Source organism: Adiantum capillus-veneris, chromosome 17, assembly GCF_014529385.1.
Source record: "Adiantum capillus-veneris isolate H3 chromosome 17, ASM1452938v2, whole genome shotgun sequence".
Classification (NCBI taxonomy): Eukaryota; Viridiplantae; Streptophyta; class Polypodiopsida; order Polypodiales; family Pteridaceae; genus Adiantum; species Adiantum capillus-veneris.
In genome coordinates, this window is record NC_140947.1 from 6,407,193 (window position 1) to 6,423,663 (window position 16,471).

At 44.8% G+C, this 16,471-nt stretch overlaps 1 protein-coding gene across 4 annotated transcripts in view; it reads left to right on the forward strand.

Annotated features, from left to right (window-relative positions):
• Positions 1-3,085: 3,085 nt before the first annotated feature.
• The window catches only part of LOC147436754 (pfkB-like carbohydrate kinase family protein), a 61,047-nt gene continuing 47,661 nt past the window's right edge, over positions 3,086-16,471 (forward strand). The window contains exons 1-5 of one of the 4 annotated variants that reach the window (XM_086486184.1): positions 3,086-3,347; positions 3,453-3,532; positions 3,624-3,659; positions 3,744-4,008; positions 4,083-4,312. In XM_086486184.1, the coding sequence (XP_086342310.1) occupies positions 3,510-3,532; positions 3,624-3,659; positions 3,744-4,008; positions 4,083-4,312 (554 nt within the window). In that variant the 5' untranslated portion in view covers positions 3,086-3,347; positions 3,453-3,509. Of the gene's footprint in view, positions 3,533-3,623; positions 4,009-4,082; positions 4,313-16,471 lie in introns of all 4 variants that reach the window. The other 3 variants (XM_086486183.1, XM_086486182.1, XM_086486181.1) reach the window with 3 other exon arrangements.

Here is a 16,471-nt window from a genome sequence, read left to right on the forward strand (position 1 = left end):
CATTTTTTGAATCCCTTTAAGTGTGCTATTGTAGTGAGAAGAGGAAAGTTGTTGGAAAATGTGATTTCAGTAGAGGGTATTTATATTGATGCTGATAAGGTTGAAGTAATTCAGAAGGTACATGTACCAAGGAATTTGAAAGAGTTGCAGAGGTCTAATGGGCAGATTAAGTGGCATAGTCGGAATTTATGCTACCTAGCGGAGAAAGTGTTTGGTCCTAAAGCCAAATACTCCAAAATGAACCTTAAAATGGAGTTGCATTCTCTTTCTATGCGTGATGACGAGAATATTGCAGCTTTAGCTAACAGATTAAAAAGCATCCCCACTCAGCTGATTTATGTTGAAGCCCCTGTGCCAGATGAAGATCTTATAGTTGTTTTTCTTAATAGCCTGCTTGCACAATTTTGTTAAATTGTAACTCTTTTAAAGGAGAAGGTTCCGCTGCCTTCTTTGGATGGTATTGTTAATTTATTGTAGGAAGAAGAGAAACGAGTACCACATGTTAGTTCTGTCGTACCTAATGCATATGTAGCTCGTGGTTGTATTTCAAATAGCAAATTCAACCAAGACTGCAACTTCAACCAGGCCTGCTACCAGCACTGGACCTTGTGCGATATGTGGCCACAATAATCATCAAACTAAGGATTGTTTCAACAAAAATCCTTGCATCCACTGTGGAAGACCAATCATCCTTCGGATAAGTGTTTTAAGAAGAACAAACGACATATCAACATGGTTGAAAGTGATGAAGATGGTGAAGCATCGATGCTTCTCATAGATAGTGATGTCTTGTAGTTTTCAATTTGTTTTAAGTAGTCATTTGTCAATAAAATGTACGAGTTATAGACACTGCCACACATCAGAGGTCAGACAACCCTTTTATGTTTGGTTCTGAGTTCTGGTTGTCTCACACTAATAGTTTTTTGAGGGAAGTGCACGCACATGCCTATGTTATTGTCAGAGGGGGGGGGGGGGGGGGGGGGGGGAGGGGGGGGGGGGGACTTCTACTCATAGTTTCAGGTGATTGAACTATGCCATGGTCTACACCAAGTCCATTGTTAGTGGTTTGGGCTCAGTTCAATGGAGGATGTTCTTTCGTGCATATGTATTATGTTTAATACAACACACACACAAAAAAAATCATGGGAGGACATTCACCTTTAGGCCAACAAGAACAAGTCCACATGTGATTACACCCACCTACCATACTTGTAAAAAAGAGAAGCATCCAGTGTATTAGCCACTGAGCATTAAGTTGGCAAGGGAGGATGCGATATATTGGGGCTGTAGAAGAAGATAGTGGAAAGCGAGAGGAGAGAGAGAAAGGTAGATTTGGGGATGGTGTCAGGAAGGTTTCCCAAGCAGGCAATTGTAGATGAATTCAAGGTGACAGAGGTTTGGGAGCTGCATCCAACAGAGGGTGGCAAGAGGCGGGCCAGAGAGCAAAGGGGAGTGACCCTAGAAGGTGACATCAAGGTAGGCCAGCCCGGCAAGGTGGCATTTGTGTTGCTCCTTCCCTAGCTCTCATTTCAACAACTCTAGATAATGTAGTTTTTTTGTAGCGTGAACATGTTTGTATGCACGCGTGCATACATGGACAACATTCCCCATTTGTCTCAAATAGAGCAAGATTTTACGTATATATATCTTAAGGAGATATATTATTTTGCCATATCTTTTAATGATGCATTATTATGCCATTAGTGCCTCATGTTATTGTGATTTGTAGAATAAGCAGGACCCTTGGATGCATTCTAGCACTAAAGAGGGCATGTATTACCCCCCTGGGCCAACCACACCAGTCCCATACGCATCAAGAAGTCCTTGTCCCCTTTGCCTTGTTGCAAGACAATTAACAATGAGTGTCTCTGCTACCTCACTAGATGGCATATGATCGGAGATTATCACGGCGGTACTGTCATTGCCTCAATCTTGATGGCCTCACTTATACACATACTAGCAGAGATACCTCAGTCCACTTCATGGAGACTCTTCTTCCATGCAAAATAAAAGTTGATTTTTAACTTCATATATTGGCTCTATGTGTGTGTGTCTCCACCCACCCAAAAAACACATCTTGCTCTTGTGAAACTTTAGCATCAATGTGCGCTTGCTGGCTTGTATCATGCCTTGGTGCAAGCACACCATGTTGGATAAGATCAAGAGGTTGGAGGTTGCAAAATGCTTATTAAGAGCATTGGTGTACACTCATGGATTCTTAAGGATGAGACAATGTTGCTGGTTGATGTGCTAGTAGGTTACCTAACTAACTAAGTATCTTCTATCTACTCTCATGCTCGTCTCCCTTCTCCCGTCTGTCACCTTCTCTCCCTCTCTCTCAATCAATCAATTCCCACCTCAATAATAGGTCTTGAGTTTAACATAGCTGGTTGGATAGCTCTTTGAGGTCTTGGGATTGTTCCTTACGAGTTGGAAACTTCCCCTCTTCTTCTTCTTCTTCTCTCTCTCTCTCTCTCTCTCTCTCTCTCTCTTGTCTTTTTATTTTTCACGTGTGACTATATATTGGTTGCCCTCTCACAAAGAGAAGATTCATGTCACCTCTATTATCATTGTTTGCACACACCCAGAGAAGATTAATTATTTGCCCTGGTTCAAGTTCTCATGTCGATGCCAATGGTAAAATGGTGTGGTTGCATTGGCATGCAAGTTGCTGAATATGTGCTAACACAATCCCATCATTTGTAATGGTAGAGCTCATGTGCTATGTTGTCATCGCTCAAGCCTAACTTGCACATTGCCACGGCCAAATTGGAGGCTGTTACAAGTTTTGGAGATTTTCAAAGCTGACATATTTCTATTTTTGTCAAGGTTGAGCCTGTATTTGTTGGGAGAGACAGTTCCCATCCAGAAAATTTTCTAAATGGCTATATATTGAACTTTTTTCATTGTTGGTGCTTTCTAGGCTTGTTATGGTTTGATGTGGTCATATCTTTCAGTTGCTTTGGATTGTAAGTCTACTCAAACTCAAGATTCTTGATATCTTTTTTGGTTTTAGCAAAGTTAAATATGATCTAAGCATTCTCCATCAAGGCCTTTGTTTTGCTTGTTTCCTTGCTCTTCTAGCGGATTGAGATCCAATTTCTTGCAGGCTCTCAAGGGCAGGCCTCGTGACTTTCACTTGTTTGAAGTGCAAATCACTTACTCAACAAACAAATCAAAGCTAAAATTGTGTCTTCCCCATTGATTTCTCGCTTGCAAGTTGCGAGCTTCCCCACCTCGGTCAGTTGGGAAGCTTCCGATCTCTTTCGGCTGCTTCCTTTCTGTTGAAGGTACGTAGTTACTGGGGTTGTCAGCGACATGAGGTGGGAACATGACACGCTTGAAAGGTATCACGCTTCTGCTTGCAGAGAAGGGTCAATCAGTGTGAGTGAAGCAAGCTCTCGCGACCTTTTGGAGAACTCTGACTTTTGTTGTTTCCGACTCTGATGAAGGTCTTGCTTAGAAAAGACATAGACATTGCCATCTCAAGCAAACGCCAACATCTGGAGATGCCGAAGCCCATAAAAACTTGGTACTGTTAATACGACACAGGAGTTGATGTACAGACAAATGTCGCTCAAAGCTGACTTGTTTTTGGCCTCATCACCCCGGTGCATGAACAGGTGGACTGATTTGGAGGGAGATTTTTCTGGCAAAAGGTGCAAACAATTGTTTTGTACTCATTTTAATTTGAGAAATCTGTATACTGATGGCTGCACCACAAGTCTACCTTACAATGGTAGGGATATAGGCCCTGCTGCTGGAAATTGGACCAGGGTGCTGAAACTAGCAAACGAAGACAGTGTTTTTTGTGACACTTCCTCAAAGAAGAAACATAGTATTGACCCTGCCAATGGTTGTAATGAGAGAACGTGTCGAGATATTGATGTGACCACCTTTGGTAATCTTTGCGTTGATATTGTCTTGAATGTCCCAACGCTGCCCCCAGCCACTTATGATGAGAAACTTGCATACATGAATAGCCTTGCTATATCATTGCCTGGCGAGGTTAGTTGTTTGCTCCTTCGTGTATTAGTACTATATACTTATTTTTCAAAGCTTATGAAGTATCGTTGCTATAGACATTCTGGGAGGCTGGAGGCAACTCTAATTTTGCAATAGCAGCAGCAAGGTTAGGACTGCATTGTGCTGCTTTAGGGCATGTCGGATATGAAAAGTTTGGAAGTTTTCTTCATGAAGTTTTGGAGAAGGAAGGAGTGCAAGTGATCCGATTGGAGGAGGAAGACATTCAGGAGGAAACACTAGTCTGCTGGGTTCTAGTGGATTCCAACCATCGCCATGGGTTCTGCAGGTATCTGGTGTTCAATCTCATGCAGCTTCATTTTTGTCATGATGGTGGTCAAAACTGTTAATGTTTAGAATTTAAGAATTTGTTCCTTGAGGAGTTGTTATGTGGAGGCTGTTTTCTAGGATTAAGTCTTGGAGATTTCTTATCCTTGTTAGTTTAAAGTTGAATTGTAATGGAACCCCCCCCTCCTCTCGGGAAAAAAAGAGCGAAAAAGAAAGAAGAAAGGAGAAAATATATGCATGTATAGTGCTTGGAATTTGAGCCTTGAGTAGAAAACTCAATGAGGAAAGGAAATGGTTGCGGACAGGCCAAATGGGTGACAAATGAGTTTGATGGTTCAGAGGATGGGAGCCCACTGACCCAATGATGTAAAGAGAGAAAAGCTGTAAGAGAGCTGTTAAAATTATACATCTCATGTGAACATGCCTAGATTTAGCCTATATATTGAGTTATTTATTTTGTTGACATGATTTATGTGGCCTGTTTATGTGGGCTGCGACGGGCAACTTTCTATGGAAAGTATATAAGGGCCCTGGCTATCACTTTTGTATCCATCTGGTTCGGGTGAATTGGAGCAATTTCAAGCTTGGCTTGTAAATCTCTTGCTATTTTCTCTCTTTCACTCTCATACGTATCTGTTGCCGCGAGTGCGTCTCGCATCTACGCTTTTGATTTGTGATATTTTGACATGGTATTAGACATCATCCGCACTTGACCGTGTGCAACGCCGGAGGCAAAGAGATGGGGATTGTGGAGAAGGAGAAGAATTCGCACAGGTTGGCAGTGATCTGCCCTATTATTTGGGACGAAGGTTAGCATTGGCATTCCCTAGTGCCATGCACAAGTGTGATACCCCGCCCTCTGGTTCTTGCAGATCTCCCCTTAGAGTGTTTTATTTTATTAAAGCAAGCTTTGCATAGCGTTCCTTTCTTCAAAACGTTGCCATATAAGACTTTGAATGCTTTTTTTATTGACACTAATATGTACAGTTACTTGAATCGTTTTTGTAACAACGCAAGGTGGCAACAATGCTTCCATACCGCACGGGAAAGTGTCCTTGACGTGTACTTTTGGCATACAGGGATATTTGCGCCGTTATGCTAGCGAAATTGGGTCAAAAACCTGCAATTACAGCCATGGATAGCTTGGTGAGGGTTAGGTGGAAGCGTTCGGATCGCTATTTGCCAAGGGAGCCTCGGGAAAGCATTGGGTGTTTGTACAAGACAATTTGGAGAGAATTGCCGTGAGGAATCTTGTCTAATTCAAGGGGCAAGTGACCCTACAGGTGCGAGAGCTCGAGGGCTATCCACAGAAGTGATCGGCACGCGGATCGGAGCGCAAAACAGAGAATTCAGTGAGCTGCAATTTCTCGCGAGGTTTTGTAAAGAGCTCTAGAGTGCGTGGAAAGTCAATGTTTACTTGGGATTTTGTCCGTGGAGACTTCTAATGTGGTTATGTTGCCGAAATCGGGTTAGAGTAGAGGAATTTCAGCCCGGTAAAAGTGGGACAGCTTGTAGAAGTTTATAGGTTTTTCTCAAGCATAATAAGAATAAAGAAAATCGAAAGGGGCGCCAGTCTTTGGGGCCAACAAGGTGTCGTTGTCTTCTTGGTAGCGCTATAGCTGCCAGGCCGTGGTTTGTCTTCAAGTGTTGAATTCCAGTCACAGGCTTATTCGTTAAGTTCCTCTGTGTCGTAAAGTTAAAAGTAAAGCTTTGGGTGAAAGCCAAAGTCTACCGCCCTATGGGCCGGTTTCATGGTTCCGTTGCCCGGATGGAATCACTTTTTCCTGAAGAAGTGAGCCTTGGTTGGTTTTTGAGTAAAGACAAAGCACAGGAACTTGGAATTACACTATGACTGACAGGACGGATGACACCAGGGAAGAGGGTTCCTCTTCATAGGACATACATGAAATTCCGCATGTTCGCCTTGCCAAAAAGTGGTCAAATTAGGGCTGATTTTTTGCTGCGTTTTTAGGGTTTGCAAGTATGAACCAAGATGAGATAGGGAGAGGTCTCATTGTGGTAGATGTTGCTAATTGGACTATTTTCGTATTTTTAATGATTAATTTCTTTTTCTAGGATATTTTATTGTGTACACTAAGAAAAGATTGTAGCTACAGGAAGTGCCATCAAGAACGGACAACTCTGATGTGTCATTTGATGGGTGACGGTAAACATCGCGAAGGAGTTTCCGTAAGTTCGGTGGAAAGGGCCAGGTTACGAATGCCCCTGATGCGTCACATGATGGGTGACGGGTGCATCAAAAAGGGGGCATTCCGTAGGCTGAGGAGGAAATCCGAACTGAGTAAGAAAATACGCGTAAGAACGCAAGCACAAGAATAAAGATGGGTTCAAAGAAGCTTTTTACTAAAAGCAAGAACTTTCGCGGGAGGGCAGATGCTTTCCCATGAGGAAGCTATGTCTGCATTGCATCTGTGCCATGTTCTGTACCCGGGGACGCCTGGAACTGAGTGAGTTTTTAAAGTTTAAACAAGTTCACACTTTATTTTATAAAGTGGCCGGCCACTTTTAAGTGACCGGTCCCTTTTATTAATAAAATAAAGCATCCCCAAAAGCTTACGTAAAAAACCCATGCAAGCTGTGCAGATGGGCTGAAAAACAGCGAGCTCTCTCTCTCTCCTCTCTCTAGAAGCGCCAGAGCTTCTGCTTTTGTGCCCTATTTCCGCCGGGTGCACGGGCCTATAAAAAGGCAGCCAGCGTTCAGTTTTTGGAAGAAGGCAAGGAGCAGCAGAAGTCTGAAGCGCTGGGGATTCTGGAGCAAGTGTTGGCGACGGGAATCTGCAAGTGTTCGTGTGACGACTGAGTACGGAGGTCGCCTTTCCAAGCAAGGAGCGACAGGTATAATTTGTTGATATGCATTGCGAGTTGTTGCTTTGTGTGGTTTGTTTTGCAAGAATCTCCCTTCTTACGGGAAAGTTCCTCACGGGAAGTACGGCTTCACGCCTAAGTCCCTTATGGGAAAGAACGGCCTTGTGCCCAAGCCCTTTACGGAATGAACGACCTTCGGGTCTAAGATTACAGAACGGAGGGGTTTCCTCGGGTTCTCGTGCTTGTATACGAATTCTCCCTGAATAAAGAATACTCTTGACGGAGGGGGGACTAGCCCATCTTCTGGTCCCCAACACTGTGTCGATCTTCTCCCTTTTCTCACATTTGCAAAGTATTTTATTTTTCAGATTTCTAAGTGCTCGTGTACGCTCCCTTTTTGTGACAGTGGTATCTGAGCTTAGACTCCTCTCTTTCTCTGCAAAGAAGGACGATTCCGGGAAGAACGGGAAGAACCATGTCGAGCCAAGGGAGAAGCGTTGAATAGGAGCTTCAACAAGTGCGAGCTCAGCTTGCGGATTTGCAACAAATCTTACTATTGCCAGATGTCCAAAAGCTATTGGGCGGAATGAAGAGAACGAATGGAACCTATGCAGCCGGGTATCCAGACCACACTGTTGGCGTGAGACCACAGGAAGAAAGAGAAGAAGAACGTGCCAAGGTGCACAAAGGATCTTTGGATCGGAATGAACGGCCTACTCCAAGAAAAAGCGCTCTCTTTGCTAGAAGAGAGCAAGGACATCTCTATCTCATCTCCATCTTACTCTCTTGATTATACTTCTACTTCTCAATCGTCTCGCCAGAAGAAGGAAGCCGCTACTACTACTACCCTACATCAACCTAAAGATAAGCCTCGATTCAAAAAGCATGGTCGCAAGTCTCAACATCGCATGAGAGTGTTCAAATCGGGCGACAAGGACATCAAATTCGAAACCTACAACGGACGGAGAGATATCTCCAAAGCACTGTCCTTCATCAGACAGTTTGAAGTTGCCTTTACCAATGGGCACTTCACAGAAAGATCCAAATTGCGCCATGTGGGGATGCACCTCAAGGAAACGGCAAGTAATTGGTGGTTAGCCAAGATTCTGGAAGGTTCTCAGGCCAGAACTTGGGAGAGATTCAAATCTGAATTTTATGAACAATTTCTTCCGCCTGACTTCGAGCAGGACATACGGAAGGAATGGGACTGGCTCGCCCAGAAGGAACATGAGAGAGTAACGACCTATGTGGACAAGTATTGGTCAGTTCTTCTGAAGGTCACTCCCTTCATGAAGATTGCCGACGAGGAAAAGAAACGAAAGTTTGAAGTGGGTCTCCAACCGCAGCTTCGAAAGAGTATGAAAGTGTATCCGCACGACGCTCTTCAGAAGATGATGGAGTTAGCAATCATTGCTGAGGATTTGCACTCAACTTGGACGCCCAGAAAAATGGAGCATAGCACTTACCGTGCGAGACAAAGAGGGGTCTACGATGACCAAGGGGGCCAAGGAAGAAAACGTCCTCCATCTAGGGACCATGATCATTCTAAGAAGCCAGAGGGCAATGGCAAGCGAACTAAGTATCTCTCTCCTACTCAACTCCAAACCTTCAGAGAGGAAGGAAGATGCTTCTACTGTGGAGAGAAAGGACATATGAAACCGGACTGCCCTCTAAAGGAGCAACGACAAGAACAAGCCTCTACGAGGTAAGATAAAGCAAGGAAGGAACCCGCTCCACCAAGCTTGAACTCAATTCCAGATGTTCAAGGAAACACAGAAACGGAGAAAGGGAAGCGTCAGCTTCTGAAGGGCTGGGGGTCTCTGAACAACCAGTGAGTACTGATTCTTTATGATCCAAGATCCACGGATAACTTCATCTCCCTGGATACTGCGGAACGTTTGTGCCTCACACCGGCTCAGCTTGGCACACCGGTTACATCCGGATCGGCATTTGAGGGGTTGACAACCAATGCAACTCCCGTGCAAGGACAGCTCAATCTTCGGATTGGCGAGTACAAGGACCGCGAATCATTTTTGATGGCACCCATCGAGGGATGTGATATCATCATGGGTATGCCATGGCACTTCCACATGACACCTGTCCCCGATTATGTGGAAAAGACCCTCACTTTTGATCATGGGGGTAAGAAAATAAAGATTCATGCTGATGTAGGAAATTGGCAGTTCCCAATTGTAAGCCATATCTCCATTAAGAAAGAAATGAAGAAGTGTGTTTCTGCTTACTTGATTTTTGCACGTGAGAAGGATAAAACTAGTGGGGATTCACTCTCTAGTCTGGAAATTAAGCGTTTTCAATTTATTGAAAAGTACAAAGATTGTTTCACGGAAACACTCCCTGATGAACTACCTCCGGTACGCCCGGAAGATCACCGCATAGATCTCATACCGGGTAGCTCGCCTCCCAATCAACCCCCTTATCGGGTGAGTCTTGCTCAGCAAGAGGAAATTTTGAAGCAAGTCAACGAGCTTCTAGAGAAAGGGTTAGTACGGCCAAGTGCTTCACCCTACTGCTCTCCAGTTCTACTGGTGCAGAAGAAAGATGGCACGTTTCGAATGTGCATAGACTATAGGTCTTTAAACAAGATCACGGTCAAGAATCGCTTTCCGATCCCCCGGATTGATGATATACTTGATAAGTTGCAGGGTGCAAGTGTCTTTAGTCGCATAGACTTAAAGAGTGGGTATCATCAGATACGGATCGCCCTTGAGGATGTCCATAAGACTGCTTTCCGCACAACCTTTGGACTAAATGAATTCTTGGTAATGCCTTTCGGCTTGACCAATGCTCCTGCGACATTCAATCGCATGATGGACCGCATTTTCAGCCTGTATCGAGCTTTTACGGGAGTATTCTTTGACGACATACTCATCTTCTCTAAGTCAGAAGAGGAACATCGGAAGCACTTGGACCTAGTGTATCAAGAATTGCGAAAGCATGAGTTGCATGTGAATGCAAAGAAGAGCGAGTTCTTTCTCTCAGAGATACACTATCTCGGCCATATAGTCTCTCACAATCAAGTGAGTATGGATCCTGCCAAGATCCGAGTGGTAGAAGATTGGCCTATTTCCACTACGGTACATGATGTATGTAGCTTCCTGGGATTATGTTCGTATTACCGAAGGTTTGTCCGAGGATTTGCCCATGTAGCAGGACCACTTCATGATTTGACAAAGAAGAAGATTCCTTTCAGATGGGGATCGAGACAACAAGGAGCTTTTGATCGGCTCAAGTACTTGCTAAGCCATGGACCTATTTTGATAGTGCCTGACTTAAGGAAACCATTTGAGGTTCACTGCGATGCTTCAGGCGATTGCATCGGAGCAGTGTTAAACCAAGAAGGCCATGCAGTGGCCTACGAAAGCAGACGGCTTAAGGATGCAGAGTTGCATGCATCAATCTACGAAAAGGAACTTACGGTTGTGATTCACGCCTTATCCAACTGGAAGCACTATCTTCTAGGAGCGGATTTTGTGATCAAGACTGAGCATCAGAGTTTGCGGTACTTTCTTACGCAAAGGAAACTATCTGAGAAGCAGATGAGATGGGCAAATTTTTTGTCTATGTTTCACTTCCAGATCCTTCACACGGCTGGGAGTAAGAATGTGGTCGCGGACGCCTTGTCTAGGCGGCCAAGGGTGAATGCTATCACTTCGGTGTATCACCAAGAATTAGAAGCACTACCGGATTTGTATCCGAATGATCCAGACTTCTCCACCGTTTGGGGAAAGCTACATCATGGAGAGAATGAGTTTCCCTATTCCATTCGGGACGGTTATCTCTACCACTATCAGGCCATATGTGTGGCGGAACCATTAAGAAAGAAGATCATGGATGAAGCACACGCTTCGCCTTATGCGGGTCATCGGGGTATTCTCCCTACGACCTTAGCAAAGGAAAGATATTTCTTTTGGCCTAGCCTTAAAGCAGACATTGAGAAGTATGTCAGGGAATGCTTGGTTTGCCAAAAAGTGAAGTATGATCGGCATAAGACGCCTGGGTTGCTACAACCTTTGCCTGTGCCTAATGAACCTTGGGAAAGTATTGCCATGGACTTCATCATGGACCTCCCTAGAACTCAGACTGGAAATGACGCGATCTGGACCATTGTGGATAGGTTTAGCAAGCAAGCACACTTTATACCAGTCAAGAAAACGATCAAAGCAGATCATATGGCTAGGGTCTTTCTGGCACAGATCTTTAAGCATCATGGAATGCCTAAGTCTATTGTGAGTGATCGAGATGCTCGCATGACAAGAAATTTTTGGCGTGCCTTGATGGATAATCTTGGTACGAAGTTGAATTTTTCATCTGCCTACCATCCTCAAACGGATGGGCAAAGTGAGATAGCCAATTCCACAGTATTGGATATGTTAAAAGCTTATGTGTCAGACCGGCAATCTGACTGGGAGAAGTATTTGCCCCTTGTCGAGTATGCGTATAACAATACCATACACTCATCGACGGGGAAAGCACCTTTTGAGATTCTCTATGGTAAGCCTTTGCTTCCACCGATCCTTTTAACTAAGGATAAGATCTTTGCAGCAGATGAATTTGTCCGGGATTTGGGCACAGCCTACGGGCAAGTTAGGAGAGCTATTCTACGCTCTCAGGAAAAGCATAAGAAAGTTGCAGACAAGCACAGGAGGAATCTAGACTTAACAGTCGGACAGTTAGTCTTACTCAAGTTTGAGAAGGCAAGACTTAAGAAACAAGCGTCTCATAAGGGGAAGGTGGTAAAACTTTCTACCCGTTATTATGGGTCGTTTAAGATCACTGAGCAAGTGAATGATGTCACCTTCCGATTAGAGCTACCGCCTAATTGGAGGATCCATAATGCTTTCCATGTCAGTGTACTCCGGTCGTATGTGGGACAGCCTCCGAGTCAGCCTAGTGCTGAGGAACCTCCTGAGGTTGAGGAAACAGAAGAAATACTCCAACCGGAGCAGATAGTAAGTCATCAAGAGAGACCCCTCAAGTCCGGAAAAATAACACGGAAGTATTTGGTTAAGTTAAAGAACTATTCGAATCTAGATGCTCAGTGGATGACGCAGGAGGAATTAACAACTTATCCCGAGATACTGGAGGTATATGTCCAAGCACTACAGTTGAGGTCAACTGTTTAGAAGCTAGAGGGATGTTGCTAATTGGACTATTTTCTTATTTTTAATGATTAATTTCTTTTTCTAGGATATTTTATTGTGTACACTAAGAAAAGATTGTAGCTACAGGAAGTGCCATCAAGAACGGACAACTCTGATGTGTCATTTGATGGGTGACGGTAAACATCGCGAAGGAGTTTCCGTAAGTTCGGTGGAAAGGGCCGGGTTACGAATGCCCCTGATGCGTCACATGATGGGTGACGGGTGCATCAGAAAGGGGGCATTCCGTAGGTTGAGGAGGAAATCCGAACTGAGTAAGAAAATACGCGTAAGAACGCAAGCACAAGAATAAAGATGGGTTCAAAGAAGCTTTTTACTAAAAGCAAGAACTTTCGCGGGAGGGCAGATGCTTTCCCGCGAGGAAGCTATGTTTGCATTGCATCTGTGCCGTGTTCTGCACCTGGGGACGCCTGGAATGTGTTCGTGTAGCATTGTTGTAACTAACTGAGTGAGTTTTTAAAGTTTAAACAAGTTCACACTTTATTTTATAAAGTGGCCGGCCACTCTTAAGTGACCGGTCCCTTTTATTAATAAAATAAAGCATCCCCAAAAGCTTACGTAAAAAACCCATGCAAGCTGTACAGATGGGCTGAAAAACAGCGAGCTCTCTCTCCTCTCTCTAGAAGCGCCAGAAACAGCGAGCTCTCTCTCTCCTCTCTCTAGAAGGGCCAGAGCTTCTGCTTTTGTGCCCTATTTTCGCCGAGTGCACGGGCCTATGAAAAGGCAGCTAGCGTTCAGTTTTTGGAAGAAGGCAAGGAGTAGCAGAAGTCTGAAGCGCTGGGGATTCTAGAGAAAGTGCTGGCGACGGGAATTTGCAAGTGCTCGTGTGACGACTGAGTACGGAGGTCGCCTTTCCGAGCAAGGAGGGACAGGTATAATTTGTTGATACGCATTGCGAGTTGTTGCTTTGTGTGGTTTGTTTTGTAGGAATCTCCCTTCTTACGGGAAAGTCCCTCACGGGAAGTACGGCTTCACGCCTAAGTCCCTTACGGGAAAGAACGGCCTTGTGCCCAAGCCCTTTACGGAATGAACGACCTTCGGGTCTAAGATTACAGAACGGAGGGGTTTCCTCGGGTTCTCGTGCTTGTATACGAATTCTCCCTGAATAAAGAATACTCTTGACGGGGGGGGGGACCAGCCCATCTTCTGGTCCCCAATACTGTGTCGATCTTCTCTCTTCTCTCACATTTGCAAAGTATTTTATTTTTCAGATTTCTAAGTGCTCGTGTACGCTCCCGTTTTGTGACAGTAGATTGGCCACTAGATCTCCTGCGGGAGTGATGTGGGTCTGCCAGGTGGCACGCTGCTCGTCGATTCTCTGAGGGGATTGCTTGGATTCTTTGACGCATTGGTAAATCATCTTGAAATTTGAGCTTACTTGGTCGTGGGTAGTACGCTACAGTGTTGTGGAATTATGCTCGTTTGCAGAGGCAAGAGCCTCTTGCACATGTAAATGTCACGATTGTGACGTATTCTTTACCTTCTTTACGTGATTCTATTGCAGATACAAAGACGTACCAGATCAGAGACCCCTATTCTCGAAAGGATGCATCTCTTCGACCAAGAGTTGCACCTGTTCTGCGAATAGCCATGTCTCTTCAGCGAATGGCTGCACCTTTACGCCGAAGGGTTACAACTCTACAGCAGAGAGACACGACTATTGGCCTAAAGTCATGTCTATTGGCCTATGGTCATGTCTTTTGATCGTGTCTTTTCAGATTCTATATAAGAAACCCTCTTGTAACAGATTCAATCAATCAAACACACATTCCTCTCTTGTGTCTTTGTCTCTAGTCTAGTTCAGTTTTAAGTTTTCATCTAAGTACAGTTATGAATAAACACACTTAGTAGTAGTGTTCTTCACAGTGGTATCAGAGCAAATTTTTTCCTGGGGCCTTTGGACTTGGCTTCTACCTCGCCGTTGCTCACCCTCCCCGCGACACTATGTGTTGTATGGCAGCAGAAGAACGGTGGTACACACGAATCTGAGTATGAGGTAACTTAAGTGTTTTATCCAATTCATACTTATACTATACTACAGCATACAGTGATGTGTGTGTGCGACATGTGTGTGTGCAACGTACCCGGCAACTTGCGAGTCCTTGTTCAAATTGGCCGCTCGCACCCTTTCGCATGAAAAGTCTTTCCAACAGACACACCCTTTGGGCACCAAGAGACAGGACTCTCTCCAAGCGGTACTACTTTCCGAGCGATTGACCCCTTGCAGCGTTTCACACATAGAATTCGCTGGCTGGCTGTTTCTTTTTACGTACTGTACTGCACACAAATTACGTGGTTGAAATTGCAATTGATCGCTGGCTGAGTTATTCGCTGGCTGGAGTTTATTCGCTGGCTAAAATCGCACGCTGGCAGAGCCTCTTTTTTTCTCTACGCTGGGGTTAATACGCTGGCTGTTGACCCCTTTATAAGCTTGCCCATTATTACAAGTGTCCGGCCGCCCCAAATTGGAGTGACCGGCCATAAGAGGTTTTATTAACTTACCATATTATACAACATGGCTACATTATTTTCTAGGCAACGAACCAGCAACACAGGGCAATTTTGCAACACTGGCTTGCTTGCGCTCTTTTCTTCTGGACACACACTCTGCGTCGCAGGCTTTACTGCCTCATGGCCGATGACGTATATGATGTTCCCGTTCCGTACCTGTCGTACGTAGACCGAGTGCCAGACGAAATTCTCCCAGAGAATCCTATTCTGCCAGAACCTGCTCTTGCGCCTGTTCCCGAACCCATTCCAGTTCCGGACATTCCCTCATCCATTCCATCGCCGGTGTACTCTCCTGAACCACCGAACCCGCTGGAACGTGAATACTTGGTACACATTTGTCAGCGCCGCTTTGGCTTCCAGCGTTGGTCGATTTGGAAAGTGACCATACAGTGTCAACAGGACGAGTTACAGCATTACGAGTTCATCCTTACTCGTTTTCCGCACTTGGCACACCATATCCCAGCGTGTTTCGTTGATAGTCTTTCGGAGATTCAGACTGCGCACACGTTGGTTCCCTTTCATGCGGAGGAAATTGTGCCATATTATACTCCTCTTACCCCAGAGCCCGACGAGGTCGAGGATATCACAGAGGACGATCCGGCGTTTGCAGAGCTCTTAGAGCCAGTTCACACACCGCCAACTTTGGCTACAGGGTGGAGTTTTCTAGCTTCGCCTCGATATGAACTCTGACTTCATCATGTCAGAGATAGACCCAGGACAGGGACAGATGGATGCTACTGCACTCTTGGCTGCTAACCAACAGCAATTCGCAGTCCAAGCGTCACGTCAAGAGCAATTTGAAACACTACTTCATTCCTTATCAACAGAGGTCAAATCATTGAAGCAATCGACTTCTTCGCCCGATTCTAGTGCAGCTTCTTCCGTGAAGGGCGGAAATCATCCGATGCCAGATCAACCAGAACAAGTTAATAATCCTGAACTTCAATATCTTTTTCGCTTACTCACAGAATCTAATAAAAAGAAAGTAGACATTAAACCGCCAGAACCCTTTGATGGCCGTTGTAATAAGCGAGTCATTGACCAATGGCTGTTCAAAATGGACACGTATTTCAATAATCTTGAATTGCCGGATGACAAGAAAGTGGCCTTAGCTGCTATTCTCCTTAAAGATAGCGCCTTCCTATGGTGGCAAAATCGAGTAACCTTAGGCAAACACACATCGACGTGGGCAAAATTCAAGCGAGCATTGTGTAAGGCTTTCGTGCCAGCTAGTGCGGATTTCCATGCACGCTCTGCTTTGCGTCACCTATGCCAGATAGGCTCAATGGCTGCATATGTATCTCAGTTCCAAAGGTTGAACTTAGAGGTAATGACATTCAGTCCCGAGGACAAATTACACTATTTTGTCGACGGATTAGAGCCCACTTTACGTGATGATGTACATAAGGCTAATCCCTCTACACTTGAAGAAGCCATCAATTATGTGGAAAGATTAGGAGAACTGGTAGAGAAAATTTTCCGTCTGGTAGAGCCGGTGATCGCCCATCTGGTCGCGGACCCCGTTCTCCTTTTTCGCAACCAGCGAGAAATCTCTTATTCAAGCAGCACACAACAAAATGGCCCTAATTCTATGCAGTCACAATCAACTGCTAGTTCTTCATCCAGGTCTAATGTTTGGAGTT